This window comes from Trichomycterus rosablanca, chromosome 13, assembly GCF_030014385.1.
Source record: "Trichomycterus rosablanca isolate fTriRos1 chromosome 13, fTriRos1.hap1, whole genome shotgun sequence".
Classification (NCBI taxonomy): Eukaryota; Metazoa; Chordata; class Actinopteri; order Siluriformes; family Trichomycteridae; genus Trichomycterus; species Trichomycterus rosablanca.
Genome location: NC_086000.1, coordinates 26508472 through 26526659, shown reverse-complemented (window position 1 = coordinate 26526659; position 18188 = coordinate 26508472). Strand labels below are relative to the sequence as shown.

Sequence of the window (18188 nt, the reverse complement as noted above, 5' to 3'; positions counted from 1 at the left end):
TCAATCAAGGTAATTGTCTTTGTTATATCATACAGTATAGTCCAAATTTCTTAGTATTTAACCTTACTGCACTAAAAATATATTGACCTTTATCCATTCCTTATTACAAAATGTCAGATTTTCTTGATTATTCTGTCCATTGAACTTCCATCTACTCAAAAAAAGTTTATTTAAGGTAATACATTTGCAGTCATTGTTGACCTATTATTGATGTGGACATGCTTCAGGTTTCAGCAGAACATTTCATACTAAGCCGCATTGTGACAGTTTGCCAGAAGTCAGATAGTTCCTTTAAGCAAAGATGGGCTTACTTAGCATTTAATCATGGCTAGACTGAACATTTTTAAGGGGTCTGTGCAAGTTACTCTAAAACACTTGGTCAAAACTAATTTTTTTTTTTTTTTTTTTTAAATGGTGGATTTCATACTGCTGCACTGTAATGGGCCAAACACACCTCGAAGCTATGCAACAACTACAGTCACCCAACCCAAAAGTTATTGCATGTTAACCATTGGTCTTACCTTTACTGAATACTTAAATTGTAAGATTGAGGTGTGGGCTCAAGATTTATTTATTAAGATTTTAACGTCATGTTTTACACACTTTGGTTACATTAATGACAGAAACGGTACTTACTGGTTACACAAGATTAATCAGTTCAAGTTTCATATCAAACACAGTCACAGGCAATTTTGTATCTCCAATTTACCTCAATTGCATGTCTTTGGACTGTGGGAGGAAACCGGAGCTCCCGGAGGAAACCCACGCAGACACGGGGAGAACATGCAAACTCCACACAGAAAGGACCCGGATCGCCCCACCTGGGGATCGAACCCAGGCCACTGCCGCACGTGGGCTCAAGAAGCAGGAGACGAGCATAATCTTAGTAATTATTTGTAGTGTTTTTTTTTTTTTTAAATAACCAAATTATCAAAAACAGAAAACAATTTCAAACTAGAGATAATCTAGTTTTAGAGGCAGGATTTTAAAGGCATGAAACAGAATATATGCTAACAATGCACTAGGAAATAATGAAGCATCAATACAGTGAAAGTCACCAAACACTCAAACTTTAACCAAACGTCAAGCAGATGTTAGGCAGTTATAGAAAATTCAGGTTACACCATTACACAATAAGCAAGGAATTGGTAACAAGTGAGGGTATCATGATGTGTATAAAAGGAGGATCCACCAGAGGCTTAGTCTTTGCTAGCAAATATGGGCCATGGCTGAGTTCAAGAAGAAAATTTTTCAATCGGAATTCCTTGATTATTTCAGCAGTTAAATGCCAAGCCCCATTCTGCATGCACTATAACAGAGAGCGCGTGTGCTTGACAGGCCTGCCTGTAGTCCAGATCTGTCTCCTATTTAAAATGTATGGTGTATAATGAAGAAAAAAATCAGAAACACTAGGGCCTAGGCTAAAACATACAATGGATAAGAAATAGTAGTGGGAGTGGTGGTTTTCATTGTAAAAGTGGTAGTATTATAAGTAAAGGTGGCAGTAGTTAAAGAGGTAGTGGTCACAGTGATAGTAGAGATAGAAGTAATGGTTGCAGTGGTAGCAGCAATAGTAGGTGTGGAAAATGATAGGCCTATTATTATTATTGGCAATATTATATCTACAATACTAGGGCTGGCTCGATACCACTTTTTTATGTCCGATACCGATACTGCAAATTGAGTACCTGCCGATACAGGTACCGTCATTTCTCCTCACAAACAACTAAGCAGTAATAAAACATGACTCAATGCACCATGGTTAAACTAGCTATCTAAATAACAATGCTCAGACTGTGAAACAAATATTCTAAAATAAATAAATACATCACACTTCTGCAAAACTGCTGTTTTTATTTTAACTTTCACACAGAACATTTAGCAGCATTTTTGGTTTCACTTACGTTCGAGCAATCAAACAAGATGGACCAATTAGAATTGACGCAGAGTTTGGTTGAGATTTTCCGTTAAAGTTCTGTCACGTTTTTAGATTATTAAAAACCAAAGCACGCTTATAAAACCCTGCTGGATTTTGAAGAGGCTTCTGTGGCTAAACAGGAAATGGTGTAGTTTGTTTTATTTCATAACACTAATGGGTTAATCGTTGAGGATGTGAGAGATCTCCAAGACGGGACAAGATAGGTTTTCTTTATCTCAGGTGAGCGATTTATCATTTATAAAGCGATTTTTATTGTGTTTAAACAGTGTTTTTAGTTGTGGCAGTAGTAGATGATTTGTAGATGAGTGTTTTAATTTCTGAATGGCTGTTGCGGATGAGTTGTAGATCAGTGGCACATGTTAATGATGTCATCAAGATGCAAGCTGGCAATAAACGGCACTGTTGGAACGTGTCTTTGTGTGTTATTTGCTTTACACACAAACAATGGCCTTATTTACATGAAGTGTTATTTACATTAAGCAACAGTATTGGATCGGATTACACGTTTTTTTCCTTCCGATATCCGATCCAGTGATTTGGGCCAATATCGGACCGATACAGAGTATCTGATCGGTGCCAGTCCTATACAGTACATAATCGCTCACATAGCACAATCTGTTTATTGCATAAATATAGACAACCAAATGTCTCATGTCATCAAACCAGCGAGGGATTTAACAAATTACTAATAAACAGCGGTCTGTCATCAGCATTCTAAGCTCTTAGAAATACAAACCACATTTCCGGAAAAGTTGGGACGTTTAGTAAAATGCAATAAAGAGTCTGTGATTTGTTAATTCTCTTGAATCTTTATTTGACAAAAGAAGTCCACTGTTTTTACAGATCAACTTCGCTGTATCGTGTAAATATTACCACATTTAGCAACTTTTCAGGAAAGTGTTTGTTATTTACTGTAGCTTTAGTATTACACAAAACAGTGATAGACGTGTAATGTTCATGTATGCCTGTTGCACACTTGTGTATTTGGGTGGATACACTATTGGAACAGGTACAAATCACAGTTATCACACCATGCAGTTTACCATGGTTTCCTCTTGTAAATAAATCACTAAGTCCCTGGGGGCTCGGAGGCACCTGTTCTGTGGCAGAGCAGATGGGAGGAAACTGGGACTGCTATTCCCAGCTTGTTGTGCTCGCTTCAACCATACTCAGGACATTTGGTTTTCATTTTATGACTTCAACTTGTTGCTAACTCTTCCTCTGTAAAGCACTAACAGATGGGACACTGCTTTGGCTCTGCGATCTCCCCAAGCAAGTAATCATTTTCATTCACATCTGAGACAGTGGAGATGGGGAATGAAAATAAAATCTGTGCACTGATACTCCATAAAAAGGTTTTGCAGGGATTGACCTTTGCTTTCTTGCTTGCAGATGACCTTCCTTACTGTCCTAAAGGCGTGACATCTAAAGTGTTCCGTTTCAACGTCTCATCTATGGAGAAGAACTCCACCAACCTGTTCAGAGCAGAATTTCGGGCACTGCGAGTGCCAAACTCCAGTGCCCACAGGAATGAGCAGCGCATTGAGCTGTACCAGGTAGGTGCACTCTGACTTTATATAAATGACTGATGTGAGGAAAACACTGTACTGGTGTAAAAATTATTGTTTTTTAGGAGCAGTGGTAGCTCAGTGGTTAAGGTTTTGGTTTAGTAATCTGAAGGCTATCAGTTTAAGCCCATCAAGCCCTAAGCCTTTAACACTTGCATAACAAATTGCATTGTATTCTATCACAATTGTATGGCATTATGGATAAAAGTTTCTGCTAAATGCTACAACAACACTACACGTTTAAACGCCCGCCTGCCTGTTGTGTGATTACACCACCTGGCAAGGTGTTCACACTGTACATTCAACATGACCTGTCTGGATAGTGTTCTCTTAGCCATAGGTGGATAAAATAGCCAAAAAGACTTCAAAGGTACAGTTATTTACACAGTCTTAACGATTTGGGTAAAAAAAAAAAACAACTACTACAGTGCACAGAAACACTACAGTGTTCCCTCTTGTAGAGAAACCTCTGCCTTTTATAACTACTTACAATATTTACTTACAATAGAATTCAGCTTTTTATTACATGAAATAAGTCTCTTACATTAATAATTACATTCAATATTTTTATTATTTTAACTAGTAGAATCTAATTCTTTAAGAAAGATGTAAAATAACATGTTATACTTTTTATTTTTTCCAGTAGTATTATAAGCTCATTCAGATTTTATCTGTGTGTGTGTGGGGAGTTTGCAGGGTTTGCACATTTACTTTATTTTATGCTTTCCTAGTATCACAGTATCAAAAAACAACTTCTATGAGAGTACTGATCAGGGGCGTAACTACAGGGGGGGCAGGTGCACTAGGGCCCATGCCGGGGGGAGGGCCCTCCACGACATGAACTCAACCCCTCACCGCACTGCCCCCCATTGGCTGCACTCGCCAGGTCGTTATATTATTATATTACAATATCTTCGTTAAGTAAAATATTCAAATACAGTAATCCCTCCTCGATCGCGGGGGTTGCGTTCCAGAACCCTACGCGAATGGTGAAAATCTGCGAAGTAAAAACCATGTGTTTATATGATTATTTTTATAACCCGATTCCATCGGCTTTAGCATCTTGTCATTAAAACCAATGGATTGAGGTAGCACAGCATGCTAACGTTAATATAGCATCTCCCTTTATGTAACGATAACGGTTACATTTCCTGACAAGCCCGAACTTGCAAATAAAAACACTCGGTACAAGTTTATACAAGTTAAAAATCAGTAATATTTTATTTACGTTTGATATTAACTCCATTCGTTTGTCCGCACCGTCAGCCATGTTTATTTTTCTGCGAGAGAGGCGCACCCGACGCGCAATGAATTCTAGGATTGCCTTGATCACCAAGGCAGCGTCGGATGCTCCCTCGTTTTTGAGTGAAAATAATGTTGAAACGTTAAGAAGTGAGGATATTAAGGCATCTAGTATTTGGAACAGCCTCCTAATCGGGAGCGCGCACATGATGACGTAAAATGCGTCTATGTAGACAGCTCCCTAGCTTTTTGAACACACCCATTGTCTGCAGAAATCCGCGAACCAGCGAAAAATCCGCGATTTATATTTAGACATGCTTGCAAATAAAATCCGCGATAGAGTGAAGCCGCAAAAGTCGAAGCGCGATATAGCGAGGGATTACTGTAACTAAAACTGTGCATTGAAAATACCAGAGCCAGGAATTTGGACTTGTAGATGATTTTGCTGAGCGCAAGGCAGGCCGCATGAACTTCTAAGTGAGTACCTTCAATTCATTCTGATCAGCTATCAGCATACAGCATTTATTTATTTTGCACTGGGGCCCATGAGCTCCTAGTTACGCCACTGGTACTGATGCTGATTTTAGTACACATTGACTCAAAGCTATGAGATAGCAAACATTGTCTATGTAGCTATTGGTTGTTAGCTATAGTGCAGATCAGTACCAAGTTCACTTACATTAAGGGCTTGTATATGAAAACTATTGAATATGAACAAGCCATAATTATAAAGCTGGCACAAACAACTGGCACAGACAACAAAAGGACTTATAAAGGCCTATAAAATGTGCCATTTTGCAGAAACAATCACACAAAATACATTTTCTGTTACAAAACTGTAATAAAAACTGTATTACAGAAACTGTAGCACATTACTACCTACCTCTGAATATTGGCTTGCCAAATCACAACAAAAACACAGAATTAAAGAGACAAGCTATCTCTAGCCAGCGTTTGTTGACAATTGTACAATGAGTTTTGAGAAATGCTGACGAAAAAATGTTCTGTAAAACCAAAGATTCGGACATGTCAAATAAATATAATCTGACAGCTCAAATGGAGAAATGGTGAAAGCAGTTAAATAATCTTCACTGATTCCCTCACGCAAATCCTAAAATGTGGACGCCCATAATATTTTGTTTAAACATACCTAAATAATACAATGTGTGCTTGAAATAATACATTTTGTCTCAGGTGGACAAGTCCAGACAGAAATAAGTTTGTATATAAAAAGAGGATTAAGATTTAAATTGTATGTCTTTGTTTTAGGTTAATATACATTTTTAAAGGGCTGAATTACACTTTCATTTAGTTGACTTTTGGTTAGTCAAAGAAATATAATGAGATGCTGTGGGTGCATTTTGGTAGCATGGTTTGGGTCTACATAATAATAATAATAAGTTCAATTTATATAGCGCCTTTCAAGAACCCAAGGACACTTTACAGTCATGATGTAACACAACAAAGAATCACAAACATCTAGGGGAAAAATGCAGGGAGAACAGGTAAGATTTCAATTAAGATTTGAATGAGGACAGAGAAGGGCAGTCACGGAGAGATGGAGGTAGAGAGTTCCAGAGATAAGGGGCAGCAAAACTGAAATATCTGCTACCAACAGTCTTTAGTTTTACTCGAGGAGCAGCCAAGAAACCAGAAACAGAGAATCTGAGAGACCGAGATGGGCGGTATGGGATACTGAGATCGGTGATGTATGGAGGGGCGAGGCCATGAAGAGCTTTGTACGTCGTTAGGATTATTTTATATTTAATGCGAGAGGCAACTGGTAGCCAGTGTAGTTGCCTAAGAATGGGAGTGATATGAGCAGAATGATTTGAATGAGTGAGGGCCCTGGCAGAATTTTAAATGTATTGTAGGCAATTGAGTAAGGTAGCTGGAAGACCAAAAAGAACTCATATTTTTTTACATGTCCCATTAGATTGGATGATTCTTGTAAATGAATACAAAGCTGTTCTAACTGATCTTTGTAGCCACCAGAGTCAAATGATCAAATTGAACAACAATGGGAGATTTCCCTGCATCATCAAAACATTCGTTATTGGAATCTTTGAGAATTGTGTTACATTTAGTGTCTGTACATGGGTAGATTTGTAGAATCCAATTTGTAGATTTGTAGTTATTAGAATCCAATAACTTACTAAGACATCACTACTTTAAGATAGTGTTTACACCTTACCCTTTGTCCTTTAATTAGTCGCTGCATATTATTGTTATTTATTATTAATGCTACTATTACTACTATTGCTGCAGTTTTCAAAGGTCAAAAAGCCAATCTCCTTATAAACATATTTTTGTAATAACAAATATTTTAAGTGAATAAAATAAAATTAAATAAATACAAATGCACATTTTAAGCTACATATACTTGTATTAGCTTTTAATATTTATTATATACTGATAATAATTGCTAAATGAATTGCAAAAATGATTTAAAATACCTTAACCACTAAAACATACAGGCCACTGTAGTTCAGCAGTAGAGACAATATTAATGTAATTAATTTTAATTTGCATCCAAACCCTAACAGAAATAGAAGAGACTTTGGAGGAAGTTTACAATACCATATAATAATTCCTTCATAGTTTTAAAGACTTAAAAAAATTTAAAATAATTCCCAAATTTGCATGACTCAGTTCTCATAAGATATGGAATTAGAGCCATGTAAAGAACAATGTGTAAAGTGTTGAGTGCAGAGCTATAGTGTTTGACCCAGCCTTTACTCTAGCATGCAGAAAGAAAAACACAAACCACTTACCTATATAAACCACACTGAAAGTTACTTGGCACATACTTAATTAATACATTTTTGTGATACTTGTATATTGGTTTCTCTCATGAATGGCATGGTTCCTGTCATTACATGTCTTTACAGTAACAAAGCATATGTCACAAGAAAGACAGTTACATGAAGTCTCACATTAGTGAAGAGGCTTGATCTCATGCATACCTCATTTGGGGGCAGATAATGTGGCAGTAATACCTGTTTGTGTTATTTGAAAACATTTGTATAATACAGTGGCTTAAAAAGTAATTGCATTCTGCTCACTCACTTTCTTAATCGCTTATCCAATTAGGTGCTGGCACCTATCCCAGCTTTTCAATGGGCGCAAGGCACACAGTAACACCCTGGACGGGGTGCCAGTCCATCACAGAGCAGACACACACACACACACACACACTCACCTATAGGGCAATTTAGTGTCTCCAATTTACCTGACTGCATGTTTTTGGACTGTGGGAGGAAACCGGACCTCCCGGAGGAAACCCACGCAGACACAGGGAGAACATGCAAACTACACATAGAAAGGATCCGGACCGCCCCACCTGGGGATCGAACCCAGGACCTTCTTGCTGTGAGGCGTCAGTGCTACCCACTGAGCCACTGTGCCGCCCGGTAATTGCATCCCAACCTTTTATTTCGAATTGGTATCAAATAGGCTTAAAAATAAACCAGGAAGATCAAGGACGAAAGCTGGAGCAGAATAACACAGTGTAGCACATTAAATACAGTAAACGTAGTGTAGCATGTTACAGCAAATGTAGCACATTACTATCTACCATGGAATATAACCATACAAGTCATGTGTGTTTCTGGCAACAAATCCACCTGGACGGATGGGTTAAGGTACTGGACTAATAATCAGAAGGTTGCCGCTTTTAACCCCACCACAGACAAAGTGCCACTGTTGTGCCTCTCAGCATGGCCCTTAACTCCCAATTACGTGAATTATTTGGGTAAAAGCATAATTGTAAAAAGTAACAAGAAAAACTGCAATGAATGTTTGATGTAAAGTGACTTTGAAGTGACTCTTAAAGTATTTATTTAAGGGTGTGCATATTTATGCAAGTTTTTTCAGTTTAATATTTCCCCACTAAAATACTTTAGTTTGTTTTTCTTTGAATTGGACAGATTATGAGGTGGAAAAAATCTGAAATGAATCATCTTATTTATCTTATGAATCATTCTTTACATCACTAAAACCAGGTATTGTAACGGGGTGGGGGTGTAGAGTTTTTATATCCACTTTATGTGAAAAAAAGATTGAGGGATTTGTATTTTTTTAATAAAATCACTGACACCTGGCAATACTAAAACACTCATATGCCAAAATTAAAGTGCTCTAAATGGCACCAAGTCTTGTCCTGAACTCAAAGCTAAGCAAGTATTTCTCAAAGGACTTTTTTTTGTACAATTTTGGTTTACTCCCACGCTAACAGTAAGCACTAAGCACATTATATATGATCATGGATCCAAATGTGGGACCAAGAAAGAACACTGAATCTGTACCAAATCCCCTGACTCTTACTTCTCCAGTTTTTGAGGTGCTGATCTTTATTCCAGGCACTAAATGGATTATACAGGAGTGTACTGCACAGTTCAGCTGAACAAAGGAAGTATTCTGAGACAGCGGACTCAAGCTCGCTTTTTGCCACTGTCCCAGCCAGAGTTCTGTAACATAATACATGATTGAGGATGGGAATTTTTGGAGATCAATTATGTGTAGAAGCATGTTAAATATATATACACATCTACTGTGTGTGCATACATATGGGATAGCAGTATATATACACCGATCAGCCATAACATTAAAACTCTTCAATGGTCAGAACTCTCCCAGGATCACTACAGAGCAGGTATTATTTGAGTGGTGGAAGATTCTCAGCACTGCAGTGACACTGACATGGTGGTGGTGTGTTAGTGAGTGTTGTGCTGGTATGAGTGGATACTTTTGAGTTTTTAAACACCTCACTGTCACTGCTGGACTGAGAATAGTCCACCAACCAAAAACATCCAGCCAACAGCGCCCCGTCGGCAGCGTCCTGTGACCACTAATGAAGGTCTAGAAGATGACCAACTCAAACAGCAGCAATAGATGAGCGATCGTCTCTGACTTTACGTCTACAAGGTGGACCAACTAGGTAGGAGTGTCTAATAGAGTGGACAGTGAGTGGACACTGTATTTAAAAACTCCAGCAGCGCTGCTGTGTCTGATCCACTCATACCAGCACAACACACACTAACACACCACCACCATGTCAGTGTCACTGCAGTGCTGAGAATGATCCACCATCTAAATAATACCTGCTCTGTGGGGGTCCTGACCATTGAAGAACAGGGTAAGGGAAGCAGGCTAAAAAGGTATGTAGAGAAACAGATGGACTACAGTCAAAATGGACAGTGAGTGTAGAAACAAGGAGGTGGTTTTAATGTTATGGCTGATCAGTTTATATATATATACAGTGTATCACAAAAGTGAGTACACCCCTCACATTTCTGCAAATATTTCATTATATCTTTTCATGGGACAACACTATAGACATGAAACTTGGATATAACTTAGAGTAGTCAGTGTACAACTTGTATAGCAGTGTAGATTTACTGTCTTCTGAAAATAACTCAACACACAGCCATTAATGTCTAAATAGCTGGCAACATAAGTGAGTACACCCCACAGTGAACATGTCCAAATTGTGCCCAAATGTGTCGTTGTCCCTCCCTGGTGTCATGTTTCAAGGTCCCAGGTGTAAATGGGGAGCAGGGCTGTTAAATTTGGTGTTTTGGGTACAATTCTCTTATACTGGCCACTGGATATTCAACATGGCACCTCATGGCAAAGAACTCTCTGAGGATGTGAGAAATAGAATTGTTGCTCTCCACAAAGATGGCCTGGGCTATAAGAAGATTGCTAACACCCTGAAACTGAGCCACAGCATGGTGGCCAAGGTCATACAGCGGTTTTCCAGGACAGGTTCCACTCGGAACAGGCTTCGCCAGGGTCGACCAAAGAAGTTGAGTCCACGTGTTCGGCTTCATATCCAGAGGTTGGCTTTAAAAAATAGACACATGAGTGCTGCCAGCATTGCTGCAGAGGTTGAAGACGTGGGAGGTCAGCCTGTCAGTGCTTAGACCATACGCCGCACACTGCATCAACTCGGTCTGCATGGTCGTCATCCCAGAAGGAAGCTGACGCACAAGAAAGCCCGCAAACAGTTTGCTGAAGACAAGCAGTCCAAGAACATGGAGGATTACTGGAATGCCCTGTGGTCTGACGAGACCAAGATAAACTTGTTAGGCTCAGATGGTGTCCAGCATGTGTGGCGGCGCCCTGGTGAGAAGTACCAAGACAACTGTATCTTGCCTACAGTCAAGCATGGTGGTGGTAGCGTCATGGTCTTGGGCTGCATGAGTGTTGCTGGCACTGGGGAGCTGCAGTTCATTGAGGGAAACATGAATTCCAACATGTACTGTGACATTCTGAAACAGAGCATGATCCCCTCCCTTTGAAAACTGGGCCTCATGGCAGTTTTCCAACAGGATAACGACCCCAAACACAACCTCCAAGATGACAACTGCCTTGCTGAGGAAGCTGAAGGTAAAGGTGATGGACTAAACCCAATTGAGCACCTGTGGCGCATCCTCAAGTGGAAGGTGGAGGAGTTCAAGGTGTCTAACATCCACCAGCTCCGTGATGTCATCATGGAGGAGTGGAAGAGGATTCCAGTAGCAACCTGTGCAGCTCTGGTGAATTCCATGCCCAGGAGGGTTAAGGCAGTGCAGGATAATAATGGTGGTCACACAAAATATTGACACTTTGGGCACAATTTGGACATGTTCACTGTGGGGTGTACTCACTTATGTTGCCAGCCATTTAGACATTAATGGCTGTGTGTTGAGTTATTTTCAGAAGACAGTAAATCTACACTGCTATACAAGTTGTACACTGACTACTCTAAGTTATATCCAAGTTTCATGTCTATAGTGTTGACCCATGAAAAGATATAATGAAATATTTGCAGAAATGTGAGGGGTGTACTCACTTTTGTGATACACTGTATATATATATATATATATATATATATATATATATATATATATATATATATATATGATGTGAGGGGGGATTTTCTGCTAGTTTTTTCATTAATTTCCTCTCCTATGAGAAACTTGGAGCTGTGGTCAGGTTCCTGCGTTTCCCACCAGAGAGACATGCATTTCCGGCCTTGCAGAGCTGCTCTTCAGGCCTGACAGGTTTGTCGTTGGTTTCCAGCAGAAGTTAGGGCCAGGGTCCACCACTGGGATGAAACAGTAAAGGGGGGAAAAAAGAGGTGCAAATCAAAACCCGCACCCCCACATGTCCGTCTTATTGACATAGAGTGGGCTGCTTGAGTGGTCTAACAGGACCCCCACCCTTAATTCAGTTCCTACTGGAGGTTTAATTAGGTTCATTTTTCATGCCAAATAGTTAAGCAGTACGGGGGAGTACAGTGATTGTTATCAGGAAGTTTGAATGGTTAGACTTGAGTGGTGTGGGTTTTAGAACTGCTACTTTGAGGCCTGCTGCAGGAGGATCTAGTGATTGTATGTGTGGCTTTACACATATATGTGGCATTTCATATATTTAAGTTAAACTGTAGACCCGCTGTCTAAATCTTGGAGACATAGTTTATTTCAAAGTGGTAAAACAGCTAGGTGCAGGTATTAACATGCAGTATGGGGATATCTCTCATACTCAGTCACTTTTTCCATGAAGGAGAATGCTTTGGCCCTGGGCATCCTTCAGTGTTTGGCCCAGACAGTGCTGGCCAAGCTAATGTCTGGAGCTTGTGTGAATAGGAGTGTGCTTGGAAAGTGTATTTTACCATATGACACTATTGCTTACCCTGACAATCGTGTTTTATTTTGCTGATAAAACGACTATAAACACCGTGTCAGAAACAATTTGGCTTATGACTAGGATGAACTGAAGGTAATGTCTCCCCTGACCTTCACAAAGAATCTCTAAACTATTTACCACGCCAACTCAAGAGATTGCTTCTCTGTGTTTTTTAGATACTTAAAGCTGACGAGCACATTGCGAAACAGCGGTATATCGGTGGGAAGAATGTCCTGACCAAAGGGACGCCTGAATGGGTCTCCTTTGATGTCACTGAGACCGTCAGAGAGTGGCTTACACACAGAGGTGAGTCAAAAACAGTTATTATGGAATATCACATGAAATATCTGACTGGATGTCTCTGATGAGTTGCAGATTACAGACTTACAGATGAAATAAGATAAACCAAAATATCAATTTAAATAAAGGCCAGCTGAACACACTTGGAGGAGAACAATAACCTCACTTTTCTGTAGACTTGGTAACATTCAAAAATGGCATTCCTCTTTAAATAAAAATGACACATGTGTGAGCTCAAGGTTTTTATCTGGCTTCTACCTGTGTTTTATAGAAACCAGGTTTTATCTTCCCATGTTGGTAGCTGCCATGCATTTACAAATGAAAATGAAAATCCCTGGAACCAGAGCTGGGATCTCGACTACATCGTATCGAATCTCAGCTCTGCCTGCCGGCTAGGCTGAGCGGCCACATGAACAACGATTGGCCTGTTGTTCAGATATGGGTGGGATTAAACCGGATAGGATCTCTCTCATAACTTGACCTCTGCTGGCTGATTGATGGCGCCTGCACAGAGATGAGAAAAGAGTCAGGGTCAGGGTGTGTCTCTCCGTACACAGTGCTGAGCTGCACTGCACTCGTCAAAGTGTAGGTGATCAGATGCATACGACATGCTGCCCACGTGACGGAGGGGGCATGGGTTAGCTTCGTTCTCCTCAATCAGAGCAGGGTTCGGCATTGGTGGAGAGGAAGCATGACGCAATCGGGTAATTAGATGCCCTAAAAGGGAGAAAAAAGGGAGAAAATGCATAAGTAAAAAAAGAAAGAAATGAAAATCCCTGACACTTAGGTGGCACAGCGGTCTGTTATGTTAAATTGCCCCGCCATGGTTCAGCATCCTATACAGGATATTTTTTCCTGAGCCTACTGTTTCCCCACTGCAACCTTGACCAGTACCAAACGTTTGAAATAAATGAAATGAAATAAAAATCCCTAACCCCAGTAATTGCTTGTAAATAAATGTTTAGCCATACCTAAATGCTAATTATCCACTGTCAGTCCAGCGTACTCCAAACTGCATCTGGTGCAGCAAAAATGCTACAGTTTTGTTGCCACATATCTCTCTTTAAGCACCTCACCTGCAAGACACAACACATAACAAGGTTTTAGAGTCTTTGAGGAATTTTACTAAGATTGGAAAAACATTCGAACCACCCAAGTTGCATTGTTTATATAAAAACATGAGAATCTGGAAACCTGTAATAAACAGAACTGTTTACAAAATGAATGTGCTGGCTAGTAACACGCATGCAGACGGAATAAACTGAGAGATTAAATGAAGCTTCAAGAAATAAAATGTCACAATTTGGATATTAAAAACAGATTTGACAGTGTACGAAACTAAAAGCATTACGTCAAAGTCTAACATAACGTACGTCAGTACCATATATTTAATCCCTTCTCAACTGTAGGGGTAGCTTAGCGGTTAAGGTACTGGACTAGTAGGCGTCCTGGTGGCGCAGCGGGATATTCCGCTAGAACACCAGCGCCGAGATTCTGAACTCCTCGGTTCGAAACTCTGCATTGCCACGGGTCGGCTGGGCGCCATCTAGCGGGCGGGGTCTTCAAACGCTGTGTGGACCCTAATTGGCAGACAGTAAGGCGCCTGTGCAGAGTGCATAGGTGAAAAAGGGTTCCGCTAAGGGCTGCGCTGCAATCAGGGATCACACAGCAGCAGAAGACAAATTGACTACAGTAAATTGGGGGAAAGTTGGGAGAAAATGCATAAATAAAATAGAAAAAAAAAGTACGGGACTAGTAATCAGAAGGTTGCTGGTTCAAGCCCCACCACCACCAAGATAAAAGCGTCTGCTAAATGCCTTAAATGTAAATGTATTCTTAAGAACAAATAATAAAATATAATAAATTATTCATAAAAAAATATATATATTATTTTTGTCCATGTTTTGTAGAGACAAACCTTGGCCTGGAGATCAGTGTACATTGTCCCTGTCACACTTTCAACCCCAATGGCGACATCATCGAGAACAAACACGAAGTGCTGGAGGTCCGATTCAAAGGTGAGATCCAAAATAACTTTCATTTCTGTCTGTTTTCAGGTCTGAGCTGTAATTTAGGCAGAGGGACAAAGAATGATTTCATTAAAGGACACATCTGGAATATTACAACAAATTTGGTACTGACATGCGGCGCCTTGAAAAAGTATCCAGGCATAAATCTCTTGTCATTGGGCAGTCAGGCATCAACTCAGACATAATTGGCTATGTCTGACGCGGGAGGGGGAGCCGACTGGCCTAACCCTTGAGAGGTGCACTTGTACGTCCTCTTCCAGTGTCAGTACCAAGATCAATTAAGGAGGGTTGCTTCAGGAAGGACAAGTGAGCAGACCAGAATGATCTAATCTGTCAATCCTTAATAAGGGAGCAACTGAAGGAAGAAAAAAATGCCACATAGAAGGAGAATGAATGCCTTTATTTGTCATATATACATATACAGGTGTACAGCACAATGAAATTCTTTCTTCGCATATCCCAGCTTGTTTGGAAGCTGGGGTCAGAGCGCAGGGTCAGCCATTGTACAGCGCCCCTGGAGCAGAGAGGGTTAAGGGCCTTGCTCAAGGGCCCAACAGTGGCTGCGTGGCAGAGCTGGGATTCGAACTCTCAACCTTGTAATTGATAATTAAAAGCGCTGCCCACTAGTCTACCACTGTCCCACATGGCTGTTGTGCCATGATTTATTCACTCCACACAAACAGATTAATATTTAAGCCAGGAGTTTCACTTTTGTCTTAACAGACCAGAAGACCTCCTGTTACATTGCTTAGGAATCTTTCTGGGTGAGGGGGGGTAACTTGGGAAGTTACAAATGAGCTCCAAAGACAATTTTTATTCTTAACCAAGTGATAATTAGCTCTGTGCATTTTATCTTGGTATTTGCCAAAGCCAGATCTGTCCATCTATCAGACTGCCAGTGGGATTCATGTTATTCATGTTATTTTTTGCACTCCAGCAAATGCTTGGCATTACACATAATGTGTTTTTAAGTGCGATAAGGCTCCTTGTGACACTGACTCTGAAAATACAGATATTTACTATAGACAAATAACAACAGTCTGGTTTGTTGATGCTCCGTTTTAGAAAAGCAACACTGTGACATTTTGTTTTAAACAGGGCGTCAGTAATAAGATCAATAACGATCAGTAGGTTTGCATCATTAGTAGCACAGCTTGGTTTCTATTAGAGAAAACTTGGTACTGATTATCTTCATTCCTCTCCAGATCTTTAGTAATGCTTTCTGTCACCTCGTATCTGTTTTACTCCACCATTTACTCTATCTGGGATAAGATCAGTTCCTTCTGAAGTTTCATCCAACACATATGGCTCTCAGTTATAGTTGCAGATAATTCTCAAAGAAAGACAGAGATGCGAAGCTTGATCATGGGAAAGCGCTTGTATCTGGAATCTCACTTAGTATTGGGGGCTCCAAGGTCTTGGAAGGGGGGTTTGGAAAGGCTCCCTTACTCAATCAACAGTCTTCACAGCGAGGAATGCGCTGATGCCATGGGCGCTCAGACTCTTGGCCCCGAATTAAAGAGGGGCGTCCGTGTCCACTGGCGACGCCTCTCCTGGGACCCGAGCTGCTTTTTCTATCAGGAACAAATTGGATGAGCAGACAGCTGAATGGAAAGAAAACAGAGGTAGAAGATATTGTAAAACTACAGCCAGTACCAGAACTTCAGTTCCAGTAAACCAGAACAACCCTTTTTCCATTTGACACCAATCCAGTGACCATGACATTGTTGGACATCTCGTTCCAGAATCATGGGACATAATATGAAGTTGGCTCCTCTGTGACTGTAACAGGCTCCACTCATCAAAGTGGTGTGTCTGTGGGAATTTGCGCCCACTCAGTCAAAATAGCATTGTGTAGTCATGCACTGATGATGTATAAAAGGTCCAGCTTGCGGTTGATGTTCCAATACATCACAGTATGCAGTAGGGTTGAGGTCAGGGCTCTGGGCAGGCTAGTGGAGTTTCTTCACACTAAACCTGTCAAAGCACGTCTTTATGGACCTGGAACAGCAAGTGCAGATGAAACACTTGAACTTAATGATTAGAAGAGATGTCTGCATACTTTTGGCCATATAGAGTAGACACAGTGCTAGTTTTGTTAAATTAGGTTCCTTTTTAGCTTGGTGGATACTGTCCCTGTGCCAGGGTTGGATTTCACTGAGTACTTTGACTTTCTACCAGCACTCAAAACAATAATGCCAGTAGGTGGACTGGCTATTGAAACAGCTCCCCTAAATGTAATGAAATGTACATGATTGGATGAATATAAAGGGGAGTGTGTAATAAGCTGTTGAATAGTGCCCTGTCCTAGATCTTTACAGATTTCATGGTGGCATCCATTTCCACAGATGCAGACACTTGGTAAACTTAAAATATAAGTAGAAATATTACATATTTATTTCATAACCCTGCAATATGCCATTAGGTGTATTGGCCACTCCAAAGTGCTGAAAATTTTATGTTTATTGGCCTGTGTTAGACTGTGAACCTGTGTATTTCTGCCATACAGCCAGGGTTCTCAGGATAGTCTTAGGGTCCACTTCAATTCTGATCAGATTATTAAACATAAACCATAAACCATAAAGGTTTATAAAGCATTCATAAATTCCCACCATATTATGTTTATTTAAAATTCTACTGAAATTGGGTGCACTGGTGGCACAGGAGGTATTATAGGTACCGCACAGCACCAAAGTCCTGGGTAACTGGGTTCAAATCTGGGTTTGGTATGTTCTTGCCAGGTTTCACCTGTGTACTTTCTGGTTTTTCTGCCACCTAGTCTCCAACCATCCATACCCGGACAGCCAATCTGGGAAATGCAGAAAATAATAGAAAGTAAATCTGTAATCTATCATAAAACTATGTGTTTTTTTCTGAATGTGTTCGATAAGGATGAACAGTTGATCACATGAACATGTGACCATTCCACTTTAAAGGTGCATTGGGTAGGTGCTTAGTTGGCTATTATGCCAGCCCACCATCACCATCACCACCACCAGTATGGGTGTGTGCTCTACAGACACATTAACAATTGATTTCTATGGAAGCAAAGGTTAGATCAGTTATCACTGCTGTTACCTATAGTCTTGTTCGAGGCTCCAGAATGAGTAGGGGAAGAATGCATGGAGTCTAGTGTGTTTTATTGGACTGGGAGTTAGGGCTGTCGCGCTAACCGCAATTTTGAAATATCGCGGTATAGACCAGCCAACCGCAGGGCATGCCAAGCAACCGCAACACCGCGATATTCACGTTTTTTCTTTCTTTCTTCTCTTTTTTTTTTATTGTTGCAGGGTCCATCTTGTTTTATACGCTTACATTCGTGCGTAATAAATGTTAAATAAATTCATAATGAAAATTAGCTAAGAGCGACATTTTCCCGCAACCTGTTCTCATGCGTTGCTGCTGAGTGTCAGGCTTTGTGTTTTAAAATGTAAA

At 40.3% G+C, this 18188-nt stretch overlaps 1 protein-coding gene across 2 annotated transcripts in view; it reads left to right on the top strand.

The window, feature by feature from the left end:
- The window catches only part of tgfb3 (transforming growth factor, beta 3), a 41595-nt gene that overhangs the window by 17200 nt on the left and 6207 nt on the right, over positions 1-18188 (top strand). For both annotated transcript variants that reach the window (XM_063006961.1, XM_063006962.1), the window contains exons 2-4: positions 3332-3495; positions 12600-12729; positions 14634-14741. In XM_063006961.1, coding sequence (XP_062863031.1) covers positions 3332-3495; positions 12600-12729; positions 14634-14741 — 402 coding nt within the window. The remainder of the gene's footprint in view (positions 1-3331; positions 3496-12599; positions 12730-14633; positions 14742-18188) is intronic.